At 40.1% G+C, this 27972-nt stretch overlaps 1 protein-coding gene across 1 annotated transcript; it reads right to left on the bottom strand.

Moving 5' to 3' along the window:
* Positions 1-66: 66 nt before the first annotated feature.
* Positions 67-27839, bottom strand: LOC111575647 (macrophage mannose receptor 1). The gene is made up of 50 exons (XM_023280902.3): positions 27643-27839; positions 24394-24539; positions 24187-24299; positions 23751-23890; positions 22411-22634; positions 22203-22309; positions 22008-22126; positions 21769-21904; positions 21382-21464; positions 21170-21289; positions 20965-21066; positions 20728-20886; positions 20478-20560; positions 20140-20281; positions 20003-20047; positions 19755-19922; positions 18166-18285; positions 17957-18067; positions 17835-17867; positions 17601-17735; positions 17337-17483; positions 17067-17201; positions 16733-16890; positions 16484-16628; positions 16308-16362; positions 16112-16178; positions 15895-16028; positions 15229-15272; positions 14923-15096; positions 14641-14795; positions 14380-14493; positions 14156-14271; positions 13661-13818; positions 12589-12794; positions 12330-12507; positions 10865-11089; positions 10313-10482; positions 10150-10220; positions 7698-7798; positions 7452-7571; positions 6056-6193; positions 5818-5972; positions 5581-5680; positions 5248-5483; positions 3185-3368; positions 2831-3079; positions 2527-2709; positions 2289-2351; positions 489-634; positions 67-394 (listed from the first exon to the last, which is right to left on the bottom strand). The coding sequence occupies exons 1-50, from the start codon at positions 27683-27685 to the stop codon at positions 350-352; spliced, it is 6501 nt and encodes a 2166-aa protein (XP_023136670.3). The 5' UTR covers positions 27686-27839; the 3' UTR covers positions 67-349.
* Between the last annotated feature and the right edge of the window lie 133 nt (positions 27840-27972).

Below are 27972 nucleotides of genomic sequence, written 5' to 3'. Positions count from 1 at the left end.
AGTTCCTAATAGCGTGGTGGTGAATTACCTTTCTTTGACTTTTTAAGGACGTGAAACTGTTTGCAATTGTGGATACTTTACATATTTTTATTTCAAAAACATTTCTGAATTATTTTGAACATGTATCACAAAATTACTATTTTAAGCATTACACAATAACTGTTGCACTTGAAAATGTAAGTGCAACACAGGGAAATGAAGTTTTATCGTTTAATACTTCCTTTTATTGGTGTATTACAATATTTACAGCTCAGTTTAATCTTATAAAACTTTAAAGACTTTCAAACTACATTACTAGTAATTTGCTTATAAAAGTATTACCATTGATGACTTTACAAAACTTAATGATTTATGTGTCCGATTCTCCTGCGAAGTTGGGGTTGTTGAAAGCAGGCTGCAACAGAAGATTGACACAACTCATCACTTGTATTCATAGTAATGTAAGCATGTCTCCTTACCAAATCACGACATGATCATCGATAACTTACCACATCGACTTTAGTGGCTGATCTTGTTGGCAAGCTCAAGGTGCTCAGTTTATATCCGCGCACTCTGAAGACGTAGAACAGCAGTGCAGCTATCAAGCAGCAAAACAAGATGGCTCCGATAATTGCGCCGGCAATCACTCCTCCGTCTGTTGAAAAAAAAAAAACACACACACACATTCATGTAAAGCTGTGTGCATCATTCAGTCGTATCATTAGTACATTTACTTTGGTTTGACAATCTGCTACGTACACTGGAAAAGGAAATGTGAGTTGATGAAATGAGTCTAGAGATGTTCCCTGCTAGCTTGATTTGAGCTAAATGCTAACATGCTCACAATGATGATATTAGGATCTGATGCCATCCAGCAGCTGTTGAGACATTTAACTCAAAAGTAATTCTTAACGTTAAGGTGGCAATAGAGGAAAAGATCACTGAAGTTTGTACGATTTATCATCTGGGGACAATGACAAACCAAAATATTGTGTGAAATCCATCTGGAGCTTGATAAGATATCTCAGTCTGGACTAAGGATGTTAATGATTAATTGATTTAATATATTAACCGACAAGGTAGTCGACGATGGACATGAAATTCAATGTATCACAGATTTGCTGGAGTTTGATTGTTTGAGATGGAGTTACAGGTGTGTTTGCTAACCGCTCACATAAAACAAGCGAGGGCACCGACAAACTGAAGTCGTGTTGATGAACTCTGCAGCTTAAAGTTGTAAAAAAAATAAGTGTTCGATGGCTATCCAGGTGAGCGAGGTGCCTGAGGCTCACGCTGAGGCAAAGCTAGGATTTCTGAGCCAAGCGTCTGTCAGCAGAGAGTAGTTGTAGCGGCTAATGCTGCTAATGATGAAGAGCAGTAGGCCTCTAATTACAGGCTTCCATCAACATTCAACTAAACTAAAGGGATGAAATGTATTTGCAACACTCTGCTCTGAGTATATATTCATTATAGAGATGTGAACAAATGCTGACAGATTTCCTGGACTGATGAAGTTGCTGCAACAGTATTTAACTGGACTAACTTTGACTACAGTGAACGAGTCACTCCATCATGTAGATCAGGTTTAAGAATTATTCTGGAAACTGCTGTGATTTTGTTGGGACAGCTGTTAGGTAAATTTAAATGATTTAAAAACTGTTGATATTAATTGTTGATAGCTGCTGTGATATTTTACTTGAGTAATCGCATTTTCTGTTACTTTAGACTACATTTCACAGATATGTCCTACACTTTTCATTCCACTACAGGTATTTGACAGCTATTATTACTTTTCAGATTAAGATTTTGCATGAAAAAAAGCATGACAAGCTGCCGTATATATAATATAAAAATACATAGTATAGAATACTATGTATTTTTAAAGATAAAACAAGTGATTTTCCATTTTGACCCGTTTCACCAGTAATTTAACCTCTACATGGCTCACATGGAATCGTCCGGTAACAATTTAAGGAGCCATCAATGAATTAATTATTTCACAGGCCTATATATTTATTTTTGTAACCTTCTGGAAGTTAAAAGTACTTTCAAAACTGTTGATATTTAATTTTTAATTCGAGTAACCTGGTGTTCACTTTATGTTTTTTAATGTTGTATTTATGCCTATTTACCACATAATATATAGTATTGATTATTGTGGCTGCCAATTGGTCTGGGAAATTTTTAAACATTTGAATCCCTAGTCTGGACCTTGTAGTGAAAGGACAGACCGAAATATCTCAAGCAATGTCAGTAGCAGTATGCCAGTATGCCAAATGTATTCAAAGGATAGTGTAATTGTCACTTACTGCTGCCACCTGTGGAGGGATCAGTGGGGAAAACAGGATTTTTGCCATCATCTGTTGTATAGTCTGAAAGAGAGTTTCACATGGAGAGATTGTTAATCCGCTGCTCATCATTTTCAGTTAGACTCTACATTTTCATCTGTGCAGAATTTTTAAAAACTGAACTTGAAGTTGCAAAAATGACATTGAGGTTGTCTGTGTTCCATCAAACTGTCAAAACACTAATCAAGGAAATCCTTACACTGGCGGTGGCGGCAAGCAAAGCCTCTCTTCTGCAGGCAGTTGTTGTCGTTCCAGTTTCCGTCGTGGTACATCTCCACACAGTTCTCCTCAGCTACATCTCCGGGATGAAAGGCTGCACTGGGCTCACCGGGAGCCCAGTTGAGGAAGCCCACAGGCATGTTATCTGACCAGGCCCAGCCGACTGAAAAACAACATACAAGCTTCTAGCACGTAGGTGTAGCTCTTAATCTACCTCCAAACTGTTTTCAAGTGTTTCTCTGATGAAAACAATTCACCGCTCTTCTTCAAATTTCTAAACTCACAGCTGCTGTCCCTGGTGAGGCCGATCCAGATGTTGTGATATTTGGTGTAGTTCATGTTCCTGATGAACTCCAGCTCTGCTCTGCTGTGAATGGAGACCAGATCTGTCCTGACCGACTGGCAGTAATGCCGGGCGTCTGGCCAAGAGAAGCCCTTCTGACCGCTGTACACGTAGTAACAGTAGTGGCCGTAGGGCACCCAGAATGGCAGACATTTCCCATCGCCAGGGGCGGGAGTCGGCGGCGGTTTTGCTGAAAGATGATGCAGATTATAAAATCAACAATGGTTAGAGTTCAAGTGATGGGTCTAAAAGAAAGACTAGAGAATCATCTAATTTCAGGTTCAGTGAGTAATACCTGAGGAGATCTTGCAGATGTAGGGTTTAGTTAGGTCACACTTGGTGTCGTTCCAGGTCCCGTGGAAAGCAAGTGCAGCATGCATGCTAACGCAGCCCTCATCTTTGATGTTGCTGGGCTCTCCTGGTCCCCAGTGAGTGAAGAAAATTGGCCAGCCATCTGTCCACTTATAGCTGCCATCCTCCTGCAATAGAAGTCGATGAAGAATTAATGATACATCCTTATATGTCCGTCTTAGTCTGATAGTTCAAAGTCTTTTATAGATTTTATTTATCTTTTCTGTTTACTGCACTGTCTGTCAGGTTAACTAACATTACTTTTTAAAGCAGCTTCAGTTTTTCACAGCACTGTCTGTTCTCCTAGTGGCCCCTGACGGTATTGATCCTTTTTGAGATATTCACCTGCGACTCCTGCCTCCACCCCGACACTTTACAGGTAAATATGATTTCACTTGTGGAGCAGCATGACTAGAAAAATCTTCTGTATGTTGTTCAAACTGTTAGAAAGTGGTGAAAAGTAGCTGTTGTGATATTTTACTTGAGTAATCCCATTTTCTATTACTTTACACTACATTTCACAGAGATGTCCTACACTTTTCATTCCACTACAGGTATTTGGCAGCTATTATTACTTTTCAGATTAAGATTTTGCATAACAAAAGCATGATAAGCTGCCAGTATAGAATTCTATGTATTTTTAAAGATAAAATTACTGATTTTCCATTTTGACCCGTTTCACCAGTAATTTAACCTCTACATGGCTCACATGGAATCGTCCAGGTAACAATTTAAGGAGCCATCAACCAATTAATTATTTCACAGGCCTATATATTTATTTTTGTAACCTTCTGGAAGTGAAAAGTAGTTTCACGTCTACCAGCTGCAAGAGTTCAATTTCCATGACACATTGTTCATGAATGGAGGTCTTTAAATTTTGTTCATCTGCAGAGTTAATTCTTTCACTGTAAAAGTACTGAAGTGCAATTTAGCTTAGTACTTTTACTTACGAAGGATTTTTAATGCATCATTGTTACATAGTTACACTAGTACTTTTATTTTTCCCAAAGAATATGAACACTTCTATCACTGTAGATTTTTCTCTTAACCCTCATGTCGTCCTGCGGGTCAAAATTGACCCGTTTTAAAGTTTAAAAATGTGGAAAAAATATATATTTTCACAGTGAAACTTTTGATGTCCACATTTTCAACATTTTTGGGAAATTTTTGAAAATTTTTTGATGGAAAAAAGAAATGTTAAAAATGTTTCTTTAAGAACATTCGCAAAAAAATCAACCAAAAGCAGCGAAATTTGCTGAATTTTGGTTGATTTTTTGTGAATGTTCTTAAATAAAATATTAGAAGTTTTACTGATATATATGTAATCACTTTAGATATTTTTTGGAAGATTTTTACTCATTTTTTTGAAAATATTTACAAGAATTTTCTTGCCAAATTTGGGGAATTTAAAAAAAAAAAAAAAACTTAACGGAAACTTTTAAGGTATTACTGGAATTTTCTTCCTGAAGGTTTTTGCAAATTTTCTGAAATTTGGGGATTTTTTTTTGGTCATTTTTTGGATTTTTTTCAGACAAGGAAAAAATATTTTTTGGTGCCCGTAAATGAGGACAACAAGAGGGTTAAGGAAAAATTATCAAGGACTGTGTTGTCTTTTTAATCTATGTGTACACTACCGTTTAAAAGTTTGGGGTCACGCAGACAATTTCATGTTTTCTATGAAAACTCACACTTTTATTCATGTGCAAACATAATTGCACAAGAGTTTTCTAATCATCGATTAGCTTTTTAGCTAACACAATGTAGCATTAGAACACAGGAGTGATGGTTGCTGGAAATGTTCCTCTGTACCCCTATGGAGATATTCCATTAGAATAGTCATTTACCACATTAACAATGTCTAGACTGTATTTCTGATTCATTTAATGTTATCTTCATTGAAAAAAACTGCTTTTCTTTCAAAAATAAGGACATTTCTAAGTGACCCCAAGCTTTTGAGTGGTAGTGTATTTGTAGTTGACTATTGTTAGATCTTTGCCTCAACAGCACCTGGCGCCTGAGTCCGATCCAGACATCTGCTTTTCCCTGCAGCACCACTCCAGCCACGAAGGCCTGGTCGTAGCTCATGTCGATGCTGGCCAGGTTGCCGCCCTCCTGCTGGCAGGCCGCCTCAGCATCGTCCCACGTCGCCGGCGTCTCCACCACCTTGTAGCAGTTCTGGTACCAGGAGGTGTAGCCGGATGGGCAGGGGTTCTTGGTCGGAGCAGGAGGGTTGATGCTGCTCGCTGATGTGAAGAAAAGTGGAGAAACGTTTATGAGCAAAGCCTGTTTGGAGTTAACAGTCTTTGAGCAGAAAGAATAAACGCCGGAGTGTCTACTGACATTTCTTCCTGGAGCAGACGAAGCTGTGAGTCTTATGACAGGCGTCATCGTTCCACTTGCCGCTTATCACAGGGTTGTGCATCATTGCCACACAGTGTTCCTGTTGAGCAGGACACCAAAACTTCAAGCTAACTCAGCTTCAAACTAACCTGTGTGCGAGTACAAAGCTTCACAATGTTTCTCACCTGCCATGCTTCAAAAATTATTCGAAAATCTGTAGTGTATGAATGATCTCACCGTTCCTCCGTGATTGTTGGGCTCCATCTCATTCCAGTTGGTGTACTTCACTGGGCTGACCCCGTCACTCCAGGCGTACTGATTCTCAAGCAAGAGATCCGACAGACCGATCCACGCGGGGTAATACAGGTCCTTCAGGTAACTAGTCACAAAGTCTGGAGGGTAAAAGAGGATGAAATTATTCACAGCAGTCTCTCTTAACTAATCGATAATTAATTAGATAATCTGCTGAGCTTACCATTCTCATACTGGGTATCAATAACTGCCAGGTCTCCTCCTTGGCTTTTGCACCAGGTCCGAGCTTCAGACCAGTTGACTTTAATGTTATCTTTTTTCCCTTTGAAAATGAAGCACTTACTCCCAAAACGCATCCAACCTGCAGGGAGGGAAGGCAAATAGGTCACATTTTATGGATGAGCAGAGGTGATATAATTAGTTTACAGTCAGCTACACATTAATTGGTGTGAAAAAATTATCATTGGTAACAAGAAAAACAGCTCAGAACAACAAAGCCCATTGTCTTGATGTCTGGGCTGGATGTAAACATTTTCCTTGCAGAAGTCGTATAATTAAAATCCTCTATCATGGTATGCTGATTTTTTTACACCATGATACCGACATGTATAATAATATAGGGGTCAATATATAATGTGTGGGACTTTTTGTAACATAGTTGACATTTTTGCTGTTTTCAGCCCTATAAATCAACATGGCCGCCTGTAACCAAACACGATATGGCATTTTTACAGAAAGATTCTTCTAAATATTAAAAATGCAATTGAGTAAAATTGAAATCGAAAATTACTTATAAAGATATTGTAGTAAACCTGTTGACAAGCCATAAATCCACACTTGACTCTCACACTACTTTATATTAAATAACTCAGAAAGCCTTGGAGTCTTGCCAGTTTTTTCTTCAGGAGGAAATGACATCATGTGTAGCAGGTCATGTGATCTGGAATTAACACACTTCCTTGAGAGGTGTTTTTGTAATGAGTAACTTAGTTGAAAGGGATTTCTGGGACACAGATACAGTTTGTTATTTTCCATATAAAAATTGATACATTGCCCAAAAAGAAATATCTGTCATGATTATCTCAACTTAATAAAAAGATCACAATCAAAACAAATTTTGAATAATCTCATTTTATTATTGTTTAGCTACTTAGAAGTTGGTTGCTATTAAATTCGGACGGTTATTTAGTTGACATTTTAGTGATATCCAGTCATTTTTTATTAATAAGTGATTGTTTCCATAATAAATAATGATGGAATTTGTAAAGACATGATCATAATGAACATAAACATTATTTTTTTTTTACTTTTAATAAAAATATATGCAAGATATATCCCATGGACTTCAAAAGTCCCTCAATTATATATTGACCCACAGTAAGAATCAATTGAAATGTCTCCATTTAAATAAACTTCATCCTACTGAAGGAAGACGCCATCCAGCACAGTTGTTAGACAACTATGAAAGTTTGGCACAAAGGAATGGACAATATCAGATGATGCATTTTTGTTTTTTGTTTTTTTTTTTTACAGATCATTCCACCGCTGCTACGGTCAGCATGAGCATAGTAAACCATCAGACTCACTTCCTAATAACATAAATGTAAAATGTGTCTTGCCTTCAGGACAGTTGCCCTCCCAGGGCTGTGTGGGTGGAGCAGGAGTGTGATTATCTCCAGGCAGCTTCTTACATACGTAACCAGCTCCACCTCGACCACAGTTGGCATCGTTCCATCCACCTTCACAAACCAGAATTTATTGTAAACATCAGCACTGGGGAGTCGTTTGGTCAATATACGCAATAAATTTTTTAAAAATCAAACAATTATTTGACTTTAATTGCTCAGTGGATGCATTTGGAGTACCGTGCCGTCTGTTCATCTGAACACACTGTTCCTCCCCGTTGGCATTGTTGGGTTCACCTGGGTTCCACTGAGTGAACGTTATAGGGGAGCCGTCGACCCACCTGAGCAGATAAAACAGTGAAATGAAATCTGCACGGTCCACTTTCTACTCTGACCTGATCAATACCAGCTCCAACAACCCCAAATCCCTCTTCTCAACTGTCAATAAACTCCTTGCCCCCCCGGACACCGTCTCAAACTCGTTCACCACTGACAAATGCAACCTATTCCTCTCTTTTTTTCATAACAAAATCATCTCCATCCACAGCAGCCTTGTCACCTCTCCCACTTCACTTGATCCCCCCTCTCCTCCACCAAACCCTCTGAACTTTCCCCCCCTGGCCCACTTCTCGCCCGTTTCCCCCCTGGACCTGCCCAAATTCATCACTGGAACTAAAAACTCCACATCCTGCCTGGACCCCATCCCCACTGCCCTCCTCAAAAACTGCCTCCCTGTTATCGCCCCCCTCATCTCTAACATCATCAACACTTCCCTCAGTACTGGCTGTGTCCCCTCACCCCTCAAGCTCGCCTCTGTCTCCCCCATCCTCAAAAAACCTGGTTTGGATCCAACCTCCCCTCACAACTTCCGGCCCATCTCCAATCTCCCCTTCATATCCAAAACATTAGAACGTGTCGTCGCTGCCCAGTTGAAAACTCACCTCACCTCCAACAACCTGTATGAAACCTTTCAATCCGGATTCCGCTCTCATCACAGCACTGAAACTGCTCTCCTCAAGGTCACCAATGATCTCCTCCTCTCCTCAGACTCTGGACAAGTCACCATCCTCATTCTTCTCGACCTCTCTGCAGCATTTGACACAATCAATCACTCCATCCTCCTGTCCCGCCTTCAATCCTCCATTAACATCACCGGCACCGCCCTCACCTGGTTCACATCATATCTCACTAATCGACAACAATTCATCAAGGTCAACAACTGCACATCACCCACCGCCCCCCTGTCCCATGGTGTCCCTCAAGGATCAGTACTTGGCCCCCTCCTCTTTATCCTGTACCTCCTCCCCCTCGGCAACATCATCCGCCGCCACAACCTACACTTCCATTGCTACGCCGACGATATCCAACTCTACATCTCCACCAACACCACCGCCACCACCACCCTCCCCTCTCTCTCCAGCTGCCTGGCCGACATTAAATCCTGGATGAGGAAAAATTTTCTCCTGCTAAACTGTGACAAGACTGATCTCATCCTTATTGGACCTAAATCACTCACACCATTTCCCCACCCCCCCATTACCATTGATAACACCACCCTATCTCCTTCTGCTCACATCCGCAACCTCGGTGTGATATTTGACAGCAACCTCACTTTTGAACCCCACATTAATCAGATCACCAAAACTGCCTATTTCCATCTCCGCAACGTCGCCCGTCTCCGCCCCTTCCTCTCCTTCTCAGCCGCTGAAACCCTCATTCATGCCTTCGTCACTTCCCGCCTTGACTACTGCAATAGCGTTCTCTTCGGCTCCACCTCCAAAGTTCTCAATAAACTTCAACTCATTCAGAACTCTGCTGCCCGACTCCTCACCCGAACCTGTTCTCACGACCATGTCACACCCGTCCTGCGGAACCTCCATTGGCTCCCCATTTCACACCGCATCCAGTACAAACTGCTTCTCCTCACCTTCAAGTCCATCCATAATCTAGCCCCCTCTTACCTTACCGATTTGCTCCTCCCCTACACCCCCCCCAGGAATCTCCGTTCCTCCCACACAAACCTCCTTTCCATCCCGCACAGGACCAGCCGGCGACATTGGGGGGACAGAGCCTTCGCCATTGCCGCCCCCACACTCTGGAACTCACTCCCCCATGCCCTCCGTGACTGCACCAACCTCACCACATTTAAATCCCTTTTAAAGACTCACCTTTTTAGATCTGCTTTCCTTAAGTGATTCTGTATTTTATCTTGAACTTGTTTACTATCTACTGATTTTAATTATCTGTTTTGTTCTATCTTATTGTATTTTATGTACAGCGTCTTTGAGCTTTTGGAAAAGCGCTTTATAAATAAAATTTATTATTATTATTATAAATGTTATCAACCTTCTGTGTCCATGTAACACAAAAGCTAAGATCTGCCTGGATGAGGACATACAGTGTGGTATTCACATCATTTTAGGTTTTAACTTGAACTTTCATTCGGTGAAAATCAGTTTTGAAGTTTGTTCATTAATCTTTAGTTAGTAAGTACTGACTGTAGCCTTAAGTGTTTGATGTTTTATATGCATTTATCTTTTCTAGCTGTAAATCTGAAAATATCTGTCTGCTGCTAAGATTCAAGAAAAACAACAGAAACATATCTGTGCAATATTATTAATAAGGTAAATTCTTTACTGTGTTATATTGTCCCTTCAATGTAACCTCATCATAATCTCTCACAAATACATACATGTATTGTCCATTTGCAATCCCAAACATAAACATTCCAATCCAGGCTGAAGAAACCTTCCCTGTCCCCACCTGGAAGAGCAGCAAACCATCGTGTCAACATGCTTCATTGTAGCATTTCTTACAATAAATCATCTCTAAAGAAGTTCTTCAAAAAGACTTACCATGCTGTTAACATATGCCTGTTCGTCTTTGTTGTGGATGGTCACGAGCAGCGCCTTCTCGCCGTAGCAGGCCCTCAAAGCATCGTAGTAGTCGACTATGTTGGTGTCGTTGTAGTAGTAGCAGATGTTGTTGTTCTTCCTCCAGCCCGGGTTGGTGCCGCAGTCAGGAGCTGAAGGTTGAGACGTGACGAGAAGCAAACAAGGCTCATTATTCTACACGACAGTAATTTATAGTGTAGTATTTCATTCACTAAATTTGAAGACGTTTTAACCAAATGAATATGAGAGAAACTAAATACTCGATCTTAAAATACCTAAAGTAGCCTAAGACAAATCAATAAAATAAATAGAATACTAGTAGAGTAGTGAATTAGTGTCTTTCCACTTCTGCTGCTCTGTTCTAGCCTTTATTTAACTTTAAAGAGAAACACCTGTATTTTCATTCAACCCCAAGATTTGTGAAACTTGCTCTCACCTCTAAATTAACATTCATAATTGCTCTGTCAAAGCAAACTCGTGGCTTGTTCCCTCTGTAGAGGAGGGACGGGTTACCTGGGATAGGAGGTGGAGGCTCTGGGGGAGAGATGGGGTCCTTTCCTTTAGCGATCATGCAGATCCAGTCCTGATGAGCGTCACAGTTGAGGTCGTTCCACCAGGACTGTGTGCCGTTAGTGCTGCTCACCATCTCCACACACTCCTCGCGGCCCTCATGGTTGTTGGGTTCCCCATAGCCCCAGTTGGTGTGAGACAGAGGAGTGCCGTCACTCCAAGAATATCCTACGATACATCAGAAGCTGTTAGCTTTTCTGTGTGTATTTGGATATGATTTAGATTCCACAGATTCCCTAACCGCAAGCAGTTTCTGGGCATTTTGTGCTATGGTCACATTTTTACTCACTGAGGGCTCTTTTTTTTTTACTGTAATATTAAGTCCTGCACCTCTATGAAAACAGCTTCTAGTCAACAATGACTAGAGGTAGACAGAACACAAGAATTACCTCTGTGCAACACGATCCAGGTCTAAAGACATAAATCAGGAAAAAAAAAACTAAGATGATTTTTTTTGGATTATTTTGAGAGAAACTAGAATCAACAACCTCTACAAACTAGGTGTTTTTTCACACTACTCCATAAAGATATTTCACCATGCAGAATGTATCTTCCAACGAATTGCTTCTCTTTATACAGTTTAGGAGTCATGCTGCATTTAATTTATCACTCAAGTATGTTTTTTTTAATCTGTCATGTTGTGACCTCTCTGCTCTGTGTAAACACTGCCTGCAGTTCATATGAGAAGTCAAAGATTTAGTTGCAGCTGAGTCAGCCATGGCTTCTCAGTTGTACTAAAGAGTGTTTACAGGATTTTTTACAAAATTTGGAGTGCCTAGATCGAGCTGATTTTGATCAAATTAAACAATTTTAACCATTTAACGCTGATTGTTGCGAATACGTATCATATCACTTGCCATTCAGACTACAGGTAGGAGTGGGACTTTATATATCTGTTATTATTATATATCTATTCTATGTGCTATAGACAAATTAACAATCTCCACTTAATTTAGCATCAGCTTGAAAGCTAAAACCCAAACAATACATTTTTTGTATATGAAAAAAAATTCAGGCGTTGAGGGGTGAAGCTTAAATTTGATGCTATTTGCAGCTGCGTCCCACATGATTCATTCAAGAAATGTCAGAAGCTAAATATCTGACAATTCTTTCTGTTTTAGTCCAAAAATATGCTGAGGTTAACTGATTATTCTAAATTTGCCCATAGGTGTGAGTGCGAGTGTGATTGTTTGTCCTGTTTTAAGTTACTGTATCTTTTTTAAGTTATTTTCTTGTTTTTTACTGTGAAGCACTTTGGTCACCCTTTGGGCTGCTGTAAAGGGCTATACAAATAAACTTTGATTGATTTTACAGTTTCAAACTATGACAAATAGTGTAATTTTAACCATGCTTTTCAAACTCTCTCGTAGATTTTGGAGTTCAGAGGGTTAAAACACATTAAACCCACCTCCTTCTGTAGGGTTGTGCTTGAGGCCGATCCACTTGCTGCTGGCTTTGCTGTACAGAGCCAGAAAATTTTCCTCCTCCTGATTGTGGATGCTGACCAGATTAGCTCCTCTGGAGACACAGTCCTCATATGCTCCTTCCCAGCTCTTCTTCTGGGAATAGTCCACTTTATGGAAGAGCTGCAGTCGATCAGTACTAGAGAGTTAACCACCGTTCTAATGAAACACAGTTGTAGATGTTTGATTCACTGCTGTTTTTACCTTGTAGCAGTGCCTGAAGTGGGGCAGCGCCGACCAGCCGTCAGCGCAGCCGTGTGCAGGAGGAGCAGTCGGGGCCTTTGTGGGTGGGCTGATATCGGGTCTGGGTTTTTCACAGATGAAGGCATATTTCTCTGTGCACACCTTGTCATCCCAGAATCCACCAGGCGAACCCGATGTCATAGCTACACAATGACCATCCCCGCTATCTGGAGATAAAAAAGGAGAGTAGGGTTTTCACATGTGGATAGGGGTCAATGTATAATTGAGACACTTTGGAAGTCCATGGGATATATCTTGCATACATTTTAATTAAAAGTAAAAAAAAAAAAAAAAAAAGCATGTTCTTTATGTTCATTATGATCATGTCTTTACAAATTCCATAATTATTTATTACGGAAACAATCACTTCTTAATAAAATTCTTCTCACTAAAATGCCAACTAAATAACCATCCAAATGTAATAATAACCACCTTCTAATTAGCTTAACAATAATAAAATGAGCTGATTCAAAATTTGTTTTGATTGTGTTCTTTTTATTAAGTTGAGATAATCATGACAGATATTTCTTTTTTGGCAAAATATCAAATTTTATATGGAAAATAACAAATTGTATCTGTGTCCCAGAAATCACTTTCAACTAAGTTTCCCATTACAAAAACACCTCTCAATGAAGTGTGTTAATTCCAAATCACATGACCTGCTCCACATGATGTCATTTCCTCCTGAAGAAAAGACTGGCAAGACTCCAAGGCTTTCTGAGTTATTTAATATAAAGTAGTGTGTGAGTCAAGTGTGGATTTATCGCATGTCAACAGGTTTACTACAATATCTTTATAAATAACTTTCAATTTCAATTTCACTCAATTGTACACAGAATATTTTAGAAGAATCTTTCTGTAAAAATGCCTTGTGGTGTTTGGTTATAGGCATTCATGCTGATTTTAGGCCTGAAAACAGCAAAAATGTCAACTATGATACCTGTCAACTATGTTACAAAAAGTCCCGCAATTATATATTGATCCAAATATTGTCCCGTCTAGCTGATACTGGAGTTAATGTTTTGGTCAGTACCTGGCTGTTCTCTGTCCCAGTGGGTGAAGGTGAGAGGCGAACCGTTGTCCCAGACGTAGTCCACCCCTGCAATACCCGTCTCTCCACGAGCACGCAGGCCAATCCACCACAAACCCGTCTTTTCTGACATTTCCACTGTGAAATGTGCCTGCTCGTAGCTGTCGTAAAAAACAGAAAAGAGAGATTACCAGAAAACTACCAGCTATGTACAAAAATATGATTTTTTATCACTCAATATTAACAGCGCTTACATATAAGAATGTCATATTTAAATAACTGATACAGAAAGACGCAGAATATTACTCCACTATTAATCAGTTCAATTTCTTATTAATTCCTACATATTCCACATGAAAAATAAGTGAACCGCTGGGAACAAAAAGCGGGAAAAAGACTCCTAGAGATAAAAGAGGACAGAATGAGGTTGCAGCACATTCAGAATGAGCTCTATCATCTTTCTGGATGCATAATCTGAAATGTAGAGACCCTACTCACATGTCTCCGATGTGCAGCAAGAAGCCTTTCTGCTCCTTACAGAAGTCTTGAGCCTCAGTCCAGGTCCTGGCCGTCTCCTCCATCCAGTAGCAGCCGTAGCCGTACGCATCCCAGCCCTGATGCACAACATCTTGTTATTACAAATGCAACATCACTAAGATTCATAATTTGCGTATCTTAGGTCTAAGCTTGATAAAAGAAAACGGAAACACAGAATGTGCTACCTGAGGACATCCATAAACGGTGGGTTTCACAGAGGGTAGTGGGTAATGTGCTTTGGGCATTTTGCATATGTAGGTATTGAGTTCTGTACAGGCGACATCATTCCATCGGCCAGTCTGGAACAAAAATAAAATTAACATTAAAGCAATGATAATAAGCTGCAAGTACTGAATAATACAAGCAGATGCAGTTTGGCTTGAAAAGTGTCTTTATATGTGTGGAATAAAATATTTGACACTCGTGAGGTTTTCCATGTTCCTCACATGGAAAAACATCTCGACACAGTCCTCGCTGAACCCTGCATGGTTGTTGGGTTCACCTGGAGCCCAGTAGGTGAAGGGCACCAAGAGCTCATCAGACCACATGAAAAAACCAGGCGTGATCAGGTCATTCAGACCCGTCCACACGTCACTGGAGGCTGCAAAGGGGAACAAACTTGTTTACTACATGTGTGAACTTTTTCAAGCTGACAGTTTCAAAATTGAAGCCAAGTCCATAAAAACTGTTTCTCCATTGTACTCTCTTTCAACTTTCTCAAGTCATACCCGGGTACAAGTAGCTTTCCAGCCACATCTGCTCCGTCAACGAGAGGATGGATACGAGTTCAGCACCCACTTTCCTGCAGGCGTCCTGAGCCTGATGCCACGTCTTTTTTTCTTCAAACGGTTTGTAGCAGAAATCTCCAAACTCGTACCAGTCAAGTCCTGAACACCTCAGCTCTGTGGGAGAGAGGAATAAAATGATTCAGTGCAGTATCACACAGAAAAATACAAAACAAGTGACTAACACAAGTCTTTGCTTTTTATTCAAAAACAAGCGTGCCCACAGGAGGCTGAGGCATTTGAACTCACCGTCATCTGCAAAAGTGTAAGACACGTCGTAGCTGTCATCATATCTGTAGAAATGGAATTGTATGGTTTTCGTTACTGAATTAGCATCTCTAGATTGTCATGTTGCACAATTAAAACAGACTAAGTTAGGACAGTGATCCCCAACCTTACTTGTTTCCTCACAGGCCCTTTTATAGGCACCACCCATTACGTTCCAAATTAGTGAGACTTTAAACTACTGTAAGTTTCGTTACATTTCACTTTCATTTAGCTGATGTTTAAACCATGTATTGATTACACTTAGCTATATATTACACTATTTTTCCGTTACCTGTAGATATACTTCCCCAAAATGATCAATCGTTTTGCTAACCATATAGCCCCAAAACCATCTTCCACTATGTTTAGTGTTACAATTAATTTAACTTTCAGCTGACTTTCTCCTACTTTTAGCTCATTATTTCATTGATTCATTGTTAGCTATAAGCTAACCGGTCAGATTTCTCTTCTTTTCTTGCTAAGTAGTTTTCATGATTTAGTCAGCATATTCTTCTATTAATCAAACTTGAATTTTGATTGCTTCATATTAGTGTTGCTAATCTTTCTGCACTTCTCAGAAACTGCATTAATAGCCCCTGGGGTATCCCTGGTTGGGAATCACAGGGTCAGAAAACTCCATCTACTCACTGTCTCGTGGTGATGCCATTCCTGGTGGAACCAGCGTAGAAGTCCTGCCCTTCCTTCTTCAACAGCGTGCAGTCTCCTCCATTCTCGTTTAGTACCACTCCAGCATGGATAGCAGCTGCACAGATGTTGGAATCCTGTTTTAGAGAGAAAGAAAGAATATTACAATTAAATAGCAGATAAAATGTATTTGTGACACAGATTAGACATATTTACACACCCCACGATACACCGTAGAGCCATACACAGTGTAATCCTCTTTGGCACAGTGTGCTGGGCAGTGGACACTGAAAAACACAGCACATGTGGTTTCATGATGAATACCAGCATCACATAGACAACGGAAACAAAAGAACAAAATAAACAAAACACAGCAGTACATCACTATATGTGTGAATATTTCCTGCTTTACTCACGTCATTTGATCGTTGGCAAAGTTGAAGTTGGGCTTGTCTGCGCATGTAATTGCATCTGTTGAACCACAGTTATTTTTATTTACCAACAGTCTTTATATGATAAAAAAAAATAAAAAATCCCAACAGTTTTTGGAATTTGGCAGTATACTTATCAAACTTGTAAAATGGTTTCTTACAGTTGGGCGAACATCCTAAGACGTCAAAGCGGAAGCCTGCCTGACCGTTGAACTCCACTGGAAGGATGCGGATGAACTGAGCTGACACTGGTGTGCCCAGTAAGTAGGTATCAGGTGTGTTCCTGTCGCTCGAACCTGGGAAAGACTGGAAAATGGGGAAATACACAATGATTCTTATGAATATTTCAGCAATGGAACCTGTACGAGATCTTTCAAGTTGGGTTCTGAAAGATTCAAGTCCTTCCTCACATCGCCGTCGGCTGTGTAGTCAGTCCAGGTTGTTCCATCTTTGCTGTGCTGGATCCTGAATTTGGTGAGCCAGTTGTCACTCTGAGGGCAACCCTGCATCACGATCCCTGTCACTTTTCTGATCTGGCCCAGGTCTGCCTGAATCCAGCTTGAGGTTGCTGGAATTAGGAGACATGAGATATGGAGTTATGTTACAACATTTGACCAACTTCAACTTCAACATCAAATAAAGTTCAAGGTCTTTGCTGTGCTTAAAAAGTCTGAACTCTGTCCTCGCCTTTAACTGCCGATTACAGTGTTATTTTACATGTGAGGCAACTGTGTTGGTACGTACGGCTTTCTGAAGGCATCCAGCAGGAATCTCCATTCAGACGACCCTTTTGAGGAGTGAACTGACCGCTGGACGAGGAAGCAGTGAGCTGAATGTCCGTAATGTTCCCGTCCTCAACACCCAGGCCGTGCAGACACACTGTGAGCAGCCAAAGCACGAGATAAAACATCAGCCTGAGGTTGCGATTACACCAGCTCATTCTGGGAAACTTAAGGAAACATGGAGGTTTCACTGGAAAATGATAAAACGAATAAAAGTAGACGAAGAACGCACCTTTTTGTTCACAGCTGAAGACGATTTCCAGATATTTGGAAACAGTGGGGCAGGGATCGTCCTCCACGTAGGCGTACGCAAAGCAGAAAGCACGGTTGTCACACGCCTTTCTATATGGGGCGAGCATGCCTGGTACTGTGCACGTTTCTGGAAAGACACAAAGAATCTTTTGGTTTTAGCACAGATATGATTCACACGGTTAAAAGCAACAGTACAGAAGGATGAGGAACTGCAGAAAAAGACTTTAAAAAAACACTTCATTACCTGATGATCCACCCAGGTGTGGACAGATCTCATAACTTTTTCGTCCATAGAAAACAGACTGGATGTTAATTACACTTTCTTCTGGACAGTGAAGGACAGCGGTGGAGTCCTGGCACACTAGTGCTGTCAAAAAACCTGCAATAGATGGATTTTACTTAAGTGCTTAATAGTTAATGAGTTGCTGTTTTTAAAAAAAAAATAGCACATGTAATCTTTCTGAGGTATCGTCATTACCATCATGAGGTGGAGGAGGAACAGGTGTGACTCCTGAAAGAGAAAACATGTATGAACACTCTCGATGTTCAATTAATTGTCATTTTGCAGGTGTCAACAACAATTCGAGCAGCTTTTCTCACCTCTGCGCTTGCAGATGTATCCTCTCTTGTTCTCACACTTGTCGTCATTCCAGTAGCCGTTGCTTACAAGTATAGACAGACAGTCTTCACCATCATAGTTGTCTGGGTTGCCTGTGAGAAAACGACGCAAACCCAGTCGTCTTTTTTCACCAAGACAACAATGTTTATCTCCCCCACAAATCACTCGCCATGTTTGGCCTCAAACAAACCTGCATTCCAGCGGATGTATCTGAAAGGAGAACCGTCTGTCCACTCCCAGCCACCTTCAGTGACGGAGTCGTGGCCACCCATCCACAGAGAGATCCCAGTGGGACTCTGCTGGATCAGACCTGAGAGGAAACAGCAAACGCAGATTAGAGAGTTACAGACAGTACACGAAAGCAAAGAAACAAACACCGGCCAGCTAAGCAGCATTTCACTGCTCTCTTTCAAGCCTGTTTGACCTCTTGATTGTGATCACATGTCCTGGGGTTCATCTGTACAACTAGTGACTCTATAAAGGTGTTGTAAGTTGATTTGGTGCTCATAAAAGACATGAGATATCCTTTAACAACACCAAGCATATAAATACAACAGATATACTGACCCAGTTTTCACTAATTTGTCACTTTTCTACAAACAAAAGCTACAGTAGTTCTTGGTGAAACCTTAAGCTCAACATAAAAGTTGGCTGACTGATTAGAAAGTCTCACATTCCAACTGCATGATATTACACATTTTTCTCAAAATGTTTGAAATATATTCAGAAAATTTCATTGTGACCCTGACATTTTGTCATATCAAAGACATAACTTGCACTGTTTTGCAGCCATCTTTGGATAAAGTCAGGCAGAAACTCATTTTGGGTTTTTTTCCATTTTGAGTCATTTTTTGGTCTCGTTTTTGTCATTTTCTGCATCTTTTGGGTAATTTTGTGTCTATTTTTTTTGTTGTTTTCTGTTTTGCGTAGTGTGTTGTTTGTCATTTTGTCTTGTTTTTTGTTGTTTTGTGTCTCATTTTATGTCCCATTTCTGTTGTTTTTTGTTTTATTTTGTGCCATTCGGTCTCATTTTGTCATCCTGAGTCTAATTTGTGTTGTTTTTTTTGTCTTGCTTCTCTCACTTTGTCCTGTTTTTTGCACTTTTGTGTCATTTTTTTGTCTCATTTTTGTCATGGTGTGTGTTATTCGGCTCATTTTGTTACTGTTTTTTGTTGTTTTATGTCTCATTTTTTTCTTTGTAAGTCTTGTTTCTGTCAATTTGTGTCTCTTATAGATATTTTTATTTTATTCATCCAGTAGGTTGGATTTTCCTCTCATGATCATTTTAGACACATGTAAGTCACCTAAGACTCATTTTGAGTCATTTTAGGCATTTTTTCAAACATTTTGGACTAATTTTCAAACATTAAAAAAAAAAAAAATTGACGAAGTTTTCTATGATTTTGAGCCACATTCAATAAGAATATCTCCATGTTTCCTCTCCAGACCTTTCCTCTCTACTCTGCTCATCAGCTGTACAAAGATGTTTCACCATGCTGAATGTGTCTCCGACAACTTGCTCCTCTGTTCACTGTTTCTGAGCCATGCTGCATTTATTTCATTCATCCAGAAGCTTTGGTTTTTCTTCTCAGTCTTTCTCACCGTCTCCTCTTGTTATTTTGTTTCACTCATAAATAATCACCAGAGGAATTACAGGGACAAACACAAAAACTTTAGAAGTAAATAAGAAACATACAGTAATAGAAATCAGCAGAATTGGGATGAGTGTCCCAACTCACACACATAAAACGTGTCAGAACTTTAAAGTAAAGGTCATACCCTGTATGAAGGCCTGTTCAAAGGGCTCTGTGATACTAAGGAGGTCTCCTCCCTGATTGACACAGTCGGCTCGAGCGTCCGACCAGGTCCTCTGCGACAGGAAGTTAAACAGGTAGCAGAAGTCGTTAAAAGGGTCGGCCGTCCAAGTACCACATTTCTCATTCCATCCTGTAACAAAGACAACAGTTCACACATCAGAGGGAAAACAAACACACTTTTAGGTCTAAACAGATCAGAATGAAGCTGACCTGGTCCAGCTGTCGGAGGATTAGGGGGAGGTCCTTGTCCTTTGGCTACAGAAAGACACAACAAAGACAAGATAAGCCTGAATACGATTAGAGTTATGTGAATAAAACAGTAAGCATCACAGCTGTGACTATCACACCCTTTTTGCAGATATATTCCTTTGTGGCGCTGCATTGCTCATCATTGAGCAGCCCAGGTTCGTGGTGAGTCATTCCTCTGAGGTGCACACAGTCCTCGTTCAGATAGTTGTCTGGCTGACCAGGCGCCCAGAGAAGAAGGTCCTGAGATCAGGAGAAAACAGCAGCGCAGACAGAGATGTTTATTTAACAGTACAGATTTGAATGTTTTTCACTTCTTTTGTTGCAACAAAAAATGTTTCACACATCTTTTGTTACACTTTTACACAGTGTAACAAAAGATATTAAGAATTTATTAACGTCAAACAGATTAATATTACGTCTGGTGTTTGTCACTTACTGAAGGTGTTCCATCGGTCCACACAAACTGGTTTTCAATATTGACATCATTCAAACCCACCCAGGCCTCCCCTGGCATGTGAGCTACATTAAAAAAGACAAGAGATCTCATCCAAATGCCAGACAAGAGGATCACATTCATTTAAATTACAAACTACATGCTTACAGTCCCTGCACTGACACTTGTGTAATTTGTTGCTGAATTAATTCAAGATAATCTGATGCATCAATGTGCTTTCTGAGCTCCTCACCTGTGATGAAACTCAGTTCCTCCTGTGAGTGGAAGCTGACCAGGTGACCCTGCTCTGAGGTACAGTGAGCCTCAGCATTCTGCCAGTTTTTCACCGCTTCAGTCTCAAAGTGATAGCAGTGGTCCCCATACAGCAACCATCCTTGAGCACAGTGGGAATCTAAAGCAGACAATAAACAGTTACTAACAAAGCTGAGAGTAGCCAGTCTGTGTAAAAGGATTTTGACGTTTCACTGACCAGGAACTGATGTAGGTTTTGGGTTCTGTCCACCCGTCATCTCACAAATGTAGCCCAGGCTCTTGAAGCAGTTGGCTGTTTCCCATTTGCCTTCATAATTTCCTGGACAACAACACAAATTCTGCTGATGTCGCTCATGCAATGCCAGCCTGATATCATAAGAGTAGATCAGCTCAAGCTAAGAGTGGCAGAGTGCTGGTCCTACCTGTGTAGATCTGTCCACAGTCCCACATCTTTTCAGTGTTTTTGGGCCAACCAGATCCATAATTTGAAAACTGAATCGCACTTTTATCCACCCACTTGAAAACTCCGTCCTCGTACATGTCTGGTAACATGATAATCCAGAGAGTTAATGGAAATAGCATTTTTACTCATCATATTTATTATATAAAAGGGCAGCTTCAGAGTGTCAAGTACCTGACAAACCAATCCAGATGTCAGGAATCTCCACCTGATGAAAGTCTGGAAGTTTCCCATTTATGAAAAACTGTTCGTCTTCACTGTAGAGGACAAACAGCACAGATAAGATTCTCTTCTATGTGGTTAACCCAGTGGGGATTTTGGTTGCAACCAAGAAAACTGAATTCATTAAATCAAGACTATGCAACTCAGACTGAAGTGAGGACACTACGGCTACAAGTGATATTTCAAAATTCACGTTAACGTCAATAATGGCCAGTTAATTTAAAATTTGCAAACATTAACCACCATAAACTACTGCTGATACCTCATCTTCTAATTCACAATGAAAATAAATTGATTAAGTGATTGAATGTAACTTTTCGGACGGTTGTTCTTCCCTACCTGTTTATGATGAGCAGGTGAGCTCCATACTTATCACACTCATTGGAAGCCTCGTGCCACGTGGTCAACATGTTGACATTACTGACCAACCAGTAACAACTGCCAGCAAAGCTCAGCCAGCCGGGGTGGCAGATGGCTGGAGGAAGAGCAAGAAAAGGTCAGAGTGAGCAGCAGAAATTGAAACATCATAATAAAGATAAACAATATACCGTCTGTAATTCTAAAACAATTCTACTTACTGTTCAGGGGACGTTTACACATGTAGGGACGCTCATATCTGCACACGTGGGACTTCCATTTTCCAAAATCATCTGTGGAGTCTTTGATTATTCCAATACATGTGCCGACCTGCGTATCACTGCAGAACACAAGCTTCGAGTCAGATTTATTAAACTAATATTGAAGTGAAAATGGCTGGTATTTCAATATCTTACATTGCGGGTTGATTTTCGTCCCAGTTTCTGTACTGATCTTTTCGAGCGTCAGACCAGGTGAGCTCGGTGTTCCCCACTTCAACTTCACATGAAATCTTGTTGCATTTCTGGAGAAGTAAAGTTCATCTTCATGATTTATATGCTCAATATTCATATTCAATATTAAATTATAAAGAAATAATAGAGCACCACACAAAGTTCCTCTCACCAGATTGGAAAGTCCAATCCAGAGGTCGAGGTGATCCGAGCCCATCGTTGCACTGACAAACTGGTTTTCCTCTGCTGTGGTAATGGACACCAGATCTCCTCCCTCGAACACACAGTCATGTCTGGCTAAATTCCAGCTCTTCCTTACATCTGCCTTTAGCTTGTAGCAGTCGGAGCCATACTGCCTCCAGCCGTTTGATAAGTCACACTGTGGACCGGGGTTTGCTGTGGAGCAGAAAATGTTGTTAGTTTAAAGTTTGGTGAGGATGAAGAGGGTACAGTTGACCTGGAGGGACATTACGATGAACAGATCCCTGTTTTGTTTGTATCTCTTGCTGAAATTGAACATGTTTGTTTGCCTGCATGACGATGTAGGTGATTTGATGTACTTCTAATAACCACAGAAGGTGGAAATGCGAATGTGTAGTGCAGATATAACTTATTTTTTTATGTATATGTTAGTTATGTGAATAAAGAAGATGCAAAGCAAAGACAGAAGGCAACAACCAAAACTGAAAAATTAGCTAATTTAATCCTACATGAAGCTGGTTTGAAAATATGTTTGAAAAGTTCTGCATCATAACCAAAACAGTGTGCATTCGCATACCCATTATCTAGAAGGACCAGTCCGATGTGTGCAAAATTTAACTGAGTTTGAAAAATAACTAGACAAATAAGTATTGCAGGCTTGGTACAAGTAAAAAACATAGATCTACATATAGAAAAATGGCTGCATGATTCTAATTGAACTTTAAAGAGCCCATATTTTGCGTGTTTCCAGGTTCATAATTTTACTTTTGAGGTCTACTACAATATCTGCACGTGTTTTATTGTTCAAAACAGATTTTATTCTTCTCATACTGTACACTGCTGCAGCATCTCTCCTCACTCTGTAACATTTAGTTTTAGCTCTTTAGTCTTTTTAAGACACCTCTCCTGCCCTGATTGGTCAGCTGGCCTCACAAAAGCGAGGTCACATTGGTAATGTACCATAATCCCAGGAATGTAGCTCTAGCAGGGAGGAAATGATGACGGACTGTAAGGAAGCTGCTTATTCTTTGTTTAAACTAGCTGCTAAGCAGGTATTATGCAAATGTGTTACATGGTGATGTAAATAAGTAAGCCTGGACTTCAAACAAAGTGTTTCAGGTAGGTAACAAACCGTTTTCTGTGGGAGAGAAACTCCCTCTGGTGTGCACTTTGGGTTTTATGAGTTACACAAGAAGGCTACAAGACACCAAAAAGCACAATATGGGCTCTTTAAGTTTAGTCATTTTTATTGCCCGAGTAGCTGGAGAGATAATAAAACAAACTTGATTGTATGCATGCTCGTGGACTTACCGTTGATGTGCTTGCAGATATATTTCCTCTTAACGTTGCAGTTTTCATCATTCCACTGTCCAAAGCTGCTTCCTACCACCTGACCACAGTCCTCCCCGGGCTCATCGCCCCAGTTATCAGGCTGGCCCGGCATCCAGTATCTGAAACAAGGGTGAGAAGATTTTACTGGACAAATGTCAGAAAAAGTACTGAACACATCTGCAAGTCCACATCAGCAATCTAATACACTTTGTGAATAAATTTCATGCTTTTGTGATATTATCTCAAGGGTCTTTGGCACTCGACTGAGAGAAAGAAAAACTTTTTAATGGGTAAAAAAAAAAAAAGAAGAGTAGCAAATGAAGGATGCATGCAACAGATGTCAAGTAAAGGCAACAAAGCAACAGTTAATAAATAAATCTGACGTCACTATAGTAGTGGTTGCTGTAGTACATACTGTAGGTATTCTATAAAAGGACTCCCATCACTCCACTCATAGACACCTTCGACGACATGGTCATTCAGGCCGATCCAGAAGATCTCTGTGCCGATTTGTGTCCTCACCCACAGCTAGAGAAAAGACAAAATAATAATACATGAATCCAGCATGAAATGATAAGAAAACATTTATTGCTGCAATGTCGTTTGTGTTTGAGTTTCTCACTCTCTCATGAACGTCCTGAATGCTCATCAGATCGCTGTTCTGCTCCGAACAAAAAGCATTTGCCTCCGTCCATGTCTTTGTATCAGTTGAGAAGAAGTAACATTTCCCCTCATAATCCCTCCAGCCTTCCAGGCACTGGCTGTGGGCTGAAAATATAGAAAAAATATACATAAGAATCCCGCACAACAGCTAAGTATATATGTGTCCAGCCATAGAAATACAGAAAGATTGCCCTCTTCTTGCTGTTGTGAAACTGTTTATCCCTGTAAAGGCGATGCTTCTTTCACCTGCCCTGTTCTACAGAGAGGTCAGAGAGGACATCTACTGACCGACTAAACTGCACAGAACTCAGCGGCATGACTTTTAAATAGGACCAGGAGATATTAAGGTTTTCATGATTACTTTTAGGAACCTTCATGGCTTCTCTCTCTGCTATATCTCTGACCTCTTAGTACTTTTTGCACTGGTATAAACATCAAGACACTCCAGATCTGAGGCATTGGAATGTTGTTTTATCTTCTGAGAAAACAGGTTGCTTCACTCCATGATTTTATTGGAGAACTGTCCCTGATTTAGTTTATTTAAATTTTAACTTTTCCCAACTATATATTGCTTTTTTATATATCAAATTGTGCTTTTTATCTCTTTTAGAATTTCATTATTTTTTGACTTGTCTATTCTATTTCGCTGTCTCGTGAGGCACTTTGTAACTTAGATTGTAAGAAGTGCTTTATAAATTAAGGTTATACTATTGTGGCTGCAACTTTTTAACTCCAGCTCAGTTCCACACAGGCTACCGTTTGTTGCTGATTTCTTGGTTTCCTTGCTTAAAATTAAAATTGTACACCGTTTAATATCAGAAATCTGGGTTTGTTAATGCAATGAGTTTTACAGTTTTACAACTTCGTGTAATAGCAGGCAGCAAAAGCACAATTTTAGTTTTTTGTGGATACACCTGTCACATGATATTGCAGCTTTTTCTACTCACTTCACCATTGTGATTCTTAATAAAACAAAAAACAAGTTAAATGGTGAGTTAAGTATATATTAAATACATAACTGTGTCACAACATGGCCTTAAAGAGTTTTTGGGGAGAAAAAGGACACGTAAAATTGATGCACCACTATACAGATTATTCTGAGTCCTCTGGTGACTTTACATGGCTGATGAATACAAAAGTTGCCCAGTTAAATGTTAAATTTCACAACTAGTGAATCATTTGAATGCTTGTCAGCTGTAAAAGTCCCATGACAGATCCACAGTCCAGCTGTGTCAGTCAACTCTGAGCAGTTCACATGAATATTTGGGTAAATGTTTGACTTTAATAAACTTTACACACTATAGAATCACATGGTCTGCACACATCTTTAATCGTCTGAAAGCCCACAATATCACTGTTGATCATCGAGCATTTAACACCTGACTGTTGACTACATAGTGAGTCAAAAACACACCACCTGGGCGTCCGTATAGCTCAACAGGTTAAGTGGGCGACCCATGTACAGGGCCCGGCCCGGGTTCGATTCCCACTCGTGGCCCTTTGCTGCATGTCGTACCCCCACTCTTCTCCCTACTTTCCTGTCTGCCTCTTCACTGTCTCTATCTAATAAAAGCCAAAAAGGCCAAAAAAATATTTAAAACAAAAATACACCACCTGTCCAAAAAAAAAGGTTGCCACTTGGATGTAACTAAGCAAATGGATAAGAGCCTTCCATTGGATAATTACTGCAGTGATGAATATGTTTCATCAGGCAACAACTTATTTAACTCTAGCTGATGCAGTGAGGAGCTTCTCATTTCTTAAACCATGTTGGAAGACATGTCCTGTGGTCATGGAAAGGATGTTAATCTGTCTCTGAAGGGTCAAATTATTGGCATCAAACAAAGAAAACAACTAAGGAGATTGCTAAAACTACTGAAATCAGGTCAAGAGCTGTCCAACGCGTTTTTAAAACCCGAAGGATAGTGGAGAACCATCATCTTTGAAGAACAAATGTGGTTGGAACAAACTCTTAGATGATCGTAGGAAACCAACAGTAGAACTCACGACTGTGCTTAATAGTGAAAGTAGGAGCATTTCCACACACACAATGCCAAGGGAACTCAAGGGATTTGGACTAAACAGCTGTAGCTCTAAGAAAACCACTGATTATTGAAGCTGATCATAAAAAAGAGCTTCAGTTTGCTAGGTAGAATAAAGATTGGACTCTGGAGCAATGAAAGGTCATGTGAGTCCAGATTTACTCTGTTCCATAGTGATGGGGGCATCAGGGTAAGAAGAGAGACAGATGAAGTGATGCACTCATCATGTCTAGTGTCTACCAGCCTGTGGGGATTAGGGTTATGATTAAGGGTTGATCAGGTTCAGCAACATTATGTTCCCAAAAAATGAGGTCAGCTGACTACCTGAATATACTGAATGACCAGGTCTTTCCATCAATGGAGTTTTTCTTCCCTGATGTTCATGGACATGTTCCAAGATGATGATGTCAGGATTCATGGGGCTCACATTGTGAATGAGTGGATCAGAGAGCATGAAACATCATTTTCACACATGGATTGGCCTCCACAGAGTCCAGACCTCAGCCCCATTGACAATCTTTGGGATTTGCTGGAGAACAAGAAGGTCCGACTCTCCCATCATTAATACAAGGTCTTGGTAGAAATTAATGCATCTCTGGATAGAGCTAAATGCTGTGACATTGCAGAAGCTTATCGAAACAATATCAAGGCGAAAGTGTGTCGTTGTCAAAGGTGGTCCAATGAAAAGTTAGAGTGTGCGACATTTTTTGGACAGGCAGTGTAAAAAAAATGTTAGACATTAAACTCTGCTGTCAGCATCTAAAATACTCTTTAGCTTGGATGTTTTAAAATATAAACCGCTATTTTCTTACAAAGACAGATGGAAGAATAAGCTGAAATTGGAAACAATGTAGTATTACCAGAAAGATCATTTTAAATGAACAGCTAACAGGGTTGATTAGTTAGAAGAAAAAACCCTAACCCTTTTTTCCAAGCCTGCAGCACGAAGCACAAGTCATGTGATCAATGTTCTCAACAGGTACCTCACATCAAAACAGACTGTAGGTTAAAAGTCCATGTTTCAGACCATATTTCTGATGGTTTACCGTATTTGTTAACCATATGCCAAAGTAAAATTAAGCTCATTACTTCCTGTAATTGCAACGATCAAGAAAATTCACTTTGAGAAATTACAAAATTATGCTGCAAAAATCAAAAAGACTTACCAGCAGCAAGCAGAGCAGCAAAGCTGAGCAGCTTCAGAAGCATTCTGTCTTGTTTATTTCTTACTTTTCTGTGTTGAGCACTCAAGGTGTGTTTCTACACATCCTAGTAGCTCTAAGTTCTTCTCCTCCGAGTCTGTCAGTGTTTGTGATGTGCTCTATCCCCAAGCGTTCAGGCGTCTGAACATGTTCTGTGAGGTTCATTCAATTTCAGTAGCTGTCCAGGGTCCAAAGACTGCAAAGTAGTAAAACACAGATGACTAACAAATGACCTTTTCTCTGGAGTAGTTTGATTCTTCAGGTCAATAAAACTTCAGTGATGGGATTCCAGCA

Source organism: Amphiprion ocellaris, chromosome 17 (assembly GCF_022539595.1).
Source record: "Amphiprion ocellaris isolate individual 3 ecotype Okinawa chromosome 17, ASM2253959v1, whole genome shotgun sequence".
Classification (NCBI taxonomy): domain Eukaryota; kingdom Metazoa; phylum Chordata; class Actinopteri; family Pomacentridae; genus Amphiprion; species Amphiprion ocellaris.
The sequence above is the reverse complement of the archived record's forward strand: the minus strand, read 5'-3'. Positions and strand labels throughout refer to the sequence as shown.

What these genes read in the sequence shown, in the direction of transcription:
- LOC111575647 (XM_023280902.3), bottom strand. Translation starts at nt 27,685, where the DNA reads ATGCTTCTGAAGCTGCTCAGCTTTGCTGCTCTGCTTGCTGCTG. An exon ending in TCCTCCGACAGCTGGACCAG is followed by an intron (nt 19,923 to 20,002) that starts GTCAGCTTCATT and finishes TCTTTGTTACAG; the next exon opens with GATGGAATGAGAAATGTGGT. An exon ending in TGCTTGCCGCCACCGCCAGT is followed by an intron (nt 2,352 to 2,526) that starts GTAAGGATTTCC and finishes ACTCTCTTTCAG; the next exon opens with ACTATACAACAGATGATGGC.